We start from the raw sequence: 8,043 nt of genomic DNA, 5'->3' as shown, positions 1-8,043 counted from the left end.
GCGATACAACATGCCCTGCCCACCACGGTCCTAGTGCCAGGGAGCCTGCTCCAGCTGGGGTCACTGGACCCGCAATCCTGCACAGTGGGGCACTGAGCACCCTGCCCTCCTCCTGATGCTGCTGGGCCCAATCCTGCTGGGGGGCACTGCTGCTGCTGGGCTTGATGCCACAGGCTAACCCTGATCCTGTACTGCCCCATGTCCCCCACCCCCAGCTCCGCATCCTGGGTCAGTGCCCCTTCCACTCCATCCTAGTTACAGCCCTGAGGATGTCACATGGGTCACACGTGTGCTGATTGGGCTGCAAGCAGCCTGTACATTGAGAACCACTGTGCTAAACCATGAGTAGTCCTTGGCTGTGCTCTTATTGCCACCTGCTCAGACAACAGGAGATGTTGAACCATTTCTTGTTATCTCATATTGTGGAACCGCAGTCATTTGCTCAATTGACTGATCCTATGCTGCACTGAATTTTGCAAATATCAAAGGTAAAAAAACAGACTGGTGGGAGACAATTCAGGACAACACAAATTTTATTGTACTGTAACACCAAAAGGACACGAAGAGTACTGCAGAGAATCACTCCAACAGCGATTTTCAGGCTCATGAAGAGCTGACTCACTTGAGGCACAAGTTACACTACTGTTTATGTACCTTGATTCAAAATAGTTCTGGTATGTGAATCTACATTGTGTTCCCGCTAAACGACATAGTTCTATAGTAAAGCTACTTTTAAGTTAATAGGTGACAGATTTAAGCCACGGGGTGGCCAAAGCACAGCCCAGTGGCCAAAGGAACCCTCTAGAATATTACACCCCCACCCTCCTGTCTGCTGTTTCAGATACAGAGATAGAGCCTATGGATGCCTTGGTTTGTTTACATTGCTTGTTAGTGGAGTTAAACAAATATTAGTTGCTGGTTAACAAAAATCTAAGTTCAGGCAGAAACTATATCTATGCATATTTATTTCTGATAAAGAACGGTACATAACTAACATTCAAATTAGGTGCAGCCATTGGGCTCTTAAGTTGTCAATGTGGTTCCAAGTCACAATGTTTGGGCACCCTTAAGAAAGATAATGGAGAACACTTTTGCCAAGAGGTAAGTAAGATTTCAATATCTTAAAATAGTTGACTTCTACAGGAAGGAAGCAGGAATCAAGTCAGTAATTACAACCAGGCAAGCCTGTTCTTCTAGTCAGAAAGACAAAAGGTGTAACATCACAATAGAAAGATGCAACAACATTTTGAGAGATAGATACGAGTTTCAATACCAGAAGCAGCGTTTGAAAACAAGCTGTTTAAAAAAGTTGCAGGTTGTATGCTGTATGCATGAATGCACATGCTACCATTCTCCTCCTCCTCCCCTGTAGCTGTGTTTTAAACACAAAATCTTGGGTTAAAAAAGAATGCCATTTGAACAAGAATTAAGATTTGCAACAGCTTTGTCTACTTAATGAGGTTAGTAAAGAGATGAAAAGGAAAAAAAAACCACATTCACTACTGCAACAGTAGTTACTCAGTAAACCCCATCATTACAAACAGCTTCTGATTTTTAAAGCAACACAAGACTAAACAGACAATTATTACATAAGCATAGTAATAATCTAATAAGTTACATCAGTTAAAAGAAAAAAAGCCAAGCAGTTTTGCCCCATTTCAAAAATAGCTTCCAATCGCAATTATATGGTGAAAGGGACTTTACAAATAAATGAGGACTGGTGACATCTTTGGGTCAAGAATGACAAGAAAGAATGGGCTCTGTGCTACCGATCAACCTCAACAAGAATATGGCACAATGGCCAGCACAAGCCGTTCCAACACTGAACCTTTTGCACTCGTCACAAATTCAGATCTCTTTTCTTAAACTAGTATATCTGGTGAAAGGACTGGGTAAAAAAAGTTAAAAACTTAGATCAAAAATTGGAAAGTAAATTAAAAAACCCCTTTGGACTTAAAATAATTTTCTATTGATGTATCAGTTTATATGAACTAAAAACCAATGATTTCTCTAACAAAAGATCTATCCAGATTATTTTCCTTTCAGCCCACTGTTAGCTGTAGATACAATCTCAGATTTAAGAGATATAAATGCAAAGGAGAAAAAAATTACAGCATCTGTTCAACATTCTCTACAAACAGCTGTTGGGAGAAAAGTAAAAATTAAATGAATAAAGAAAGGAAGTTTCCATCTGAAATTCTCTCGCAATCTTTCCCAGTCCATAGTTCAATGAATCCAACTCTGATGCTAAGGTGACAGTGTATACAAGTAGAATTTTTTTGTTGTTTTTTTATTTTATTTTTTATTTTTTGAGTTTCACTGAAGAAAACCAGAAAAGAGGCTGACATCTCTTCAGGAATTATCGGACGGAACATGCTCTTCAAATCCTTCACTCTCTCGGACCAAAGCTCTTTCCAGGATAACACGGCCTTCCTTGTAGCGCTGGCTGTCTTCAGTGGCAAATTCATAGATCCAACCCAGTTTGCTGTTGCAGTTCTTGCAGCTCACGTCTCGAACCATGTGGCGGCCAGTGAGCATGACCCGATCTTGAACTTCACTATATTGTAGATTTACCACCTGAGAAAAATATAAAGGGAATGAGGAGAAGAAAGGTTAGGCCTACCGAAGACAAGACTCTTAAAGCATTTTCCAGTTACTAGGAAATCCAAGGTACCTCTGTCAAAGTACAAATGTCTAAGTGAAGAGCCTGTAGCACTGTGCATATTGGGCGCTGAAACATAACAGGTGAAACTACCAAAGTTCTGCTGCCTGTGAGGGCAGAGCTTTCAGAGATCTACCTCACAAGGGTGTTCGGAGCCTACATTGTTTGTGAAGCACAGCGAGATCCTGCTACAGAAAGCATAAGTGCAAAGTATTATTTAGTTTGCCCAACTAAGGCATAGCAATTAGATAAAGCTACTCACAATGCGACAGTTTAGTTAGTAACCCCTTGATGTCAGAAGTAATTTCTTGATATCAAACCCATTATTAGCAATGGGTGTGATCACAGGAATGGATCAGTCAATTTAGTCACTGGAATATTAGAGTTAAAAACTGTTTTCAGGAAAAAAATTAAGATGAGATTTAGGAGCATAAGTCCCATTGACTTTCAACAAAAGTCAATGGGACATGTGCTCTTAAATCCCTTTGGTACTTTTGAAAATCCCACCTCTTAAGATAAACTGAGTGAGCTGACAAGTGCATGCCTTTTAGGGACGGTACAAATGCATGCCTTCCTTTCCTTTATCCTAGCAGTTAAAAAAATCCACCTGTAACTTGTTTAGGTAACTAAACATGTGGAACTAGTGTAAATAACTTGCTGAAAAGTAACAATGTCTATGACAATTGTAATGGAGATAATAATCTGATACTTTACAGTGATGCAAGTTGGGGTTGCAGAGATCAACAATCATAAAGCCTTAGCCAAAACTCTGTTTCTCACAAACACAATTTGGACCCAAAGATCCAATACTTTTTGGCCTAGTATGAAGACAGATTTACTGATGTCTTTCCCTACACACTTGCAGTATACGGAAGAAGACTTGCATATATGTGCTACTGACAGAACTCAGCACACACCACAGCTGTGCTTTCTGAAACCACACACAACAAACTGAAGACACTTCTTGCCTGTACCTGGGAGGACTATGCTAACAAAAAAGTGTTACCAACGTCTGGTTGCTGATGGTCAATTTCAAGAAAATACACCCCTGATTACCTGGCCATATTTGTTGAGAAAGCACAGAAAATCTGTGTTATTAAGCTAGAGTCAACCTAAAAAAACCTGGTCTCTACATAAATATTTACCAACATCACCCACCCACACTACTGGGAGCCATATTCTGTGCTCATTCCCAACTCTGCCAATCTTAGTCAAGATACCAACTTGTACATCACTATACCTGCCTGTAAAATGGGGACAGTATTTATCTACACACTTGCAATGGTGTTGTGAAGTTTAAAGATATCATAGCAATAGGCATGGTATAAAAATCTGGAATAGATTAGACAAAAAATGAATGTAAATCTCTTTGGAACCCTGCATAAAAAGTATTATTACAATGAACCTGCACTTTACATTATAGAATTCAGAATACTTCGAGTTTAACTGCATGCACTTTGGCAAGATACTAAATTCACAATCCTCCCTGTAGCCTTTTAAGCATTAACTCCAATAGTTTAGGCAGTTTATGGTGAAATTTCAATGACCTAAAAAGAGCAAGTTAGGAAGAAGGAAAAAAAAAACCACCCTTTAAACAAAAATCACAACAGCAGGATGTCAACTGAATCCAAGAAGGTTTAACAGTTAGCATGATGATGGATTCTTAGCCCCCCACAAACTTGATTTTCAAAAGTAAGAAGCTCTCTCTCGTGTCATCTAGTTTCTTACCAACCTTATTAAAAAGGAAGGCTCTCCCTGTGGCCCCTGTAAAGCGAGTTGATATGAGCTCAGAGCGGTTGGTCAGGATTGTATCACAGTTTGCACAGGAGAACAGACGAGTGCCACCAATATGGTCCAGGAAAATTCTGCCCATTTTTATAAGTTCTTAAATTTAGACTCAAGACCTGAAAGCAAACAGAGATATTTTATCCATACAGCAAATTCACATAAGACTTCCTCTGACATATGGCCAGAACACATTGCAGGGTAATTCAGCCGACGAATATACAAACCCTTTATGATCTATTAAGTATTGAACTTACGGTTTGTGTTGATCCTTTATTCCTTAACCCTGATGGAAATAGAGACTAAGAACCTAACCAAAATCAGGAGGCTCTCTCCTAAATTTTCTTGTGTCCCATCAGAACGTTATAATTTTCAGGAATGCGTTATGAAGAAATCAGTAAATATACAGCTGGCAGATCAGAACTCTGTAAAATTTCCAAGTGGTGGGCAGCTTTTAACTAAATCTCTCCCTTTGACTTAAATCAACATCATGCAGCTTATACCCCCACACAATATTTGAAGGGGGAAGGGAGAAGCACAGAAACCCAGAGCAACCTCAACTCTTAATTTCCTTGCTTGTATGTGGCTCAAGCTGAATCCTTAACCCTTAATTTTAAAACCAGATTTTTAAATCATTTCCTTCAGATTTTTGGTAGAACAAAAATAAAGAGTTTGTTTTTAAAAAGGTGACCATCACAGTCATTACAGTGACACTTGTGTTGTCATAGCTACACCATCATGTTAGTACAGGTATTTGACACTTTCATTATGAAAAAGCATTTCTCTGAGTTTGATCAGACTTGATACATGGCCAATTCAACTGATACGATAACTGAATTGTCTATGCACTGGGTATGAACATCCCACCCAGTCAGTTGCCTGAAACACTTCAAGGAGGACCAAGATGTTACCAATGCAAGAATGTGTACATAAGACAGTGTTTAACATAGTAGGCTAGGCGTTTAACATAATAGGCTGAAGCTGAATTCAGGCAAGATTGAGGTCATTCTGGCAGGGAGAGGGATGCTCGATAGGATTTGCCACATCCATACCATCCTCCTCCAGCAAAAGAATCAGCCCTCCAATCATTAAGACAGTTAAGACTTGGGGTCCTTCTGGACTCCTTGATAGCAATTTGGTTATTTGAAGTAAGAGTGCCATCTTGCATCTATGGGTAGCCTGAAGACTGCACCCTTGTCTATCAGACTGATTTGGCCACAGTGATACATACATTCATTATCTCCTGATTACTGCAATTTATCATACCTATGAGTGGAGCTTTATTAGGGTCAACAGCTTCAGTCAGTTGAGAACACAGCAGCTACTCAGCAACACACAGAGTACTGGACAGCATATCGTACTCAGCTCTTTACATTTGCTACCCATGGGGAAAAAAATCAAATTCAAGGCCTTGATCATGAGCATGGGAGGACACATTTTTCTCAGCAGCTGGCCTACAATAGTGGAACTCTCTCTTTGAGCTCATTAGAAGAACCACAAATCTCATTGCATGTTATTTTGAAATTAAACTTCATTTAACTTAGCGTGTATTTATTTTATTCATTTAGTAAGGAAATGTTACATGGCAGTGCAACTTCAGATACCCAAGATAATTGGGAAAAATGTTTCAACTTGTAAGGCACTCCAATAATATGGTGTAAGAACTTAAAGTAAAGATTTTCACTCTATTCACTGAGGTACCATGACCTATCAAAAAATAAAGATGTTTACCTGAACCTTAGACAGTCACAAGGATGTATGTTTCAAGTCTGGAGAAAAATTATCAGTACTTCAAGTATAGATAAAGCATTTATTTGATTTTAAGGTTCTCTTCTGGTACATGTAAATTCATTATATAAATATGTGATATCTTAATGTAAATAGCATATCAAAGGGTATTGACCTCTTATATAGACCTCTATCATGCTGACCAATATTGTCTCACTGTTTCTCTGTACTCCCCCATAGGTCTGTCTGTATCCATCTGTTGTCTCATCTCATATTTGAGGCAGGGACTGGTTTTTTGTTCTGTGTTTGTACAGCACCTAGTACAATGGGGTCCTGGTCCATGACTAGAGCTCCTAGGTGCTAGGGGGAATAAAATTAAATAAGAAGTCAAGATATTTATCATAATACTGAAGTTATTTTCTCATTAGCTTTTATAAATCTCCTTGGAAGCCTGCAACAAATCTGTTTATTGAAAAAGAAAAAATGCCCTTCACTGCACTTGTATACTGATTTGTTATTATACAACTTTATTATACAACTGCTGACATGGTTTTGTTGCATTTTCATCAATGATGCAGTTATGTTTTAAAAGCAAATATGCTTTCTTCCTTAAAAATAAGGAATTGACAGGGAAAGGTAGCATTAAATAGAAAATTTCCATGACTATCCAACCATACATGTTTATTATATTAAAAATAAGAAAATAGTGTGTGCAGTTAGCGAACAAAACTGCGGAAAAAAGTCATGGGTTTTCAAACGTTTTCATAGCATGGAAGGTAACATAAGATTGTCTCAGACACGTCACCTCCCATTCAGTACATGATTGGCATTAATATGGAAGGAAGTGGTCAGCCCATGGATATATTCTATGATCATCTACAGCAATTATTTATGTAGAACAGTAATATTAGGAAAGAAATGCATTTTTAGTGTGTTTTAATGCAATTTAGCAGCAAAAGTAAAGAACTAGCACCATATGACAGCACTGCGCAGCCTATCAGTGCTTCAGACGCCACTGTTTGAGAACCTCTTCTCTAAAATGCCCGTGTAGCGCAAAGCATGTGAGCCCTGTTTGTTTAAATGTCTGCTTAAGTCTGTTGCATGCAAGTCAAGAAACTGCTTTTGAAAAAGGGATCTGTGCATTTTCATAGATTTTTAACTTTGTTTCCAGACTCCAAATCCAGATCAGTCAATACTGCATTTGTGAGATGGTAAAGTACTCTCGGTAATAATGTATGTAAGGGCCCAATCCAACTTCCATTAAAGTCACTACCAAAACCTCCATTGTCTTCAATATGAGCTGGATGGAGCTCTAAAGTTAATTTTACAATAATGTTGTTTTGTTTTTAGGAATCCTATATCTAATACTGCTGCAACTACTGTCTTTTGAAATGGACTAGTCTCTAGACAAGTCAGATCAAATGTGGGAGTATATGATCAATTCTATAGCAAAACAGTGAATGCCTACTGTTACCCTAAGAACCCCTGTATTCACACCCTACACACTACTATAATACTCTTTGCACAAAATATGCTTTGTAGGTATCATCTGAAAACTAATAACTCAATGATCATTAATATTCTTGCATGATGCATATACACAGTGTGTATTAAGAGTTATGGATATATGCTAGGATTATGACTAAAGTATGATTAAACCAGGCATATTTAAAATGTGTTTAAACCAGGGAGCTGGTGAACAGGTCTGCCTTAGACAAAGGAACGTGTGTTTGATTCTTTGACTAGCCCGGTCTTCATGCAAAAAACACCACAAACAAAAAAAACGAAGGTCCATTTTTACTTATTAGGTAAACAAAGCTATTAAGCTACCAAGTGGGTGAAGAAACAGCATAAAGCTTTCTTCATTA

At 38.5% G+C, this 8,043-nt stretch overlaps 1 protein-coding gene across 2 annotated transcripts; it reads right to left on the bottom strand.

The window, feature by feature from the left end:
- Window positions 1-515: 515 nt before the first annotated feature.
- YPEL5 (yippee like 5) lies at window positions 516-6,368 on the bottom strand. 2 transcript variants are annotated; one of them, XM_029912980.1, is made up of 3 exons: window positions 6,351-6,368; window positions 4,395-4,566; window positions 516-2,577 (listed from the first exon to the last, which is right to left on the bottom strand). In XM_029912980.1, the coding sequence occupies exons 2-3, from the start codon at window positions 4,533-4,535 to the stop codon at window positions 2,353-2,355; spliced, it is 366 nt and encodes a 121-aa protein (XP_029768840.1). In that variant the 5' UTR covers window positions 4,536-4,566; window positions 6,351-6,368; the 3' UTR covers window positions 516-2,352. The 2 variants fall into 2 exon arrangements, with proteins under 2 accessions (XP_029768840.1, XP_024052310.1); XM_024196542.3 differs by lacking the exon at window positions 6,351-6,368 and having other exon boundaries at window positions 4,395-6,322.
- Window positions 6,369-8,043: the final 1,675 nt, after the last annotated feature.

Source organism: Terrapene carolina, unplaced genomic scaffold (genome assembly GCF_002925995.2).
Source record: "Terrapene carolina triunguis isolate 2854851 unplaced genomic scaffold, T_m_triunguis-2.0 Scaffold406, whole genome shotgun sequence".
NCBI lineage: Eukaryota > Metazoa > Chordata > Testudines > Emydidae > Terrapene > Terrapene triunguis.
Note: the sequence above shows the minus strand (reverse complement) of the source record. Positions and strands in the feature narration are given on the sequence as shown.

What these genes read in the sequence shown, in the direction of transcription:
- YPEL5 (XM_029912980.1), bottom strand. Translation starts at nt 4,535, where the DNA reads ATGGGCAGAATTTTCCTGGACCATATTGGTGGCACTCGTCTGTTCTCC. An exon ending in GAGCCTTCCTTTTTAATAAG is followed by an intron (nt 2,578 to 4,394) that starts GTTGGTAAGAAA and finishes TATTTTTCTCAG; the next exon opens with GTGGTAAATCTACAATATAG.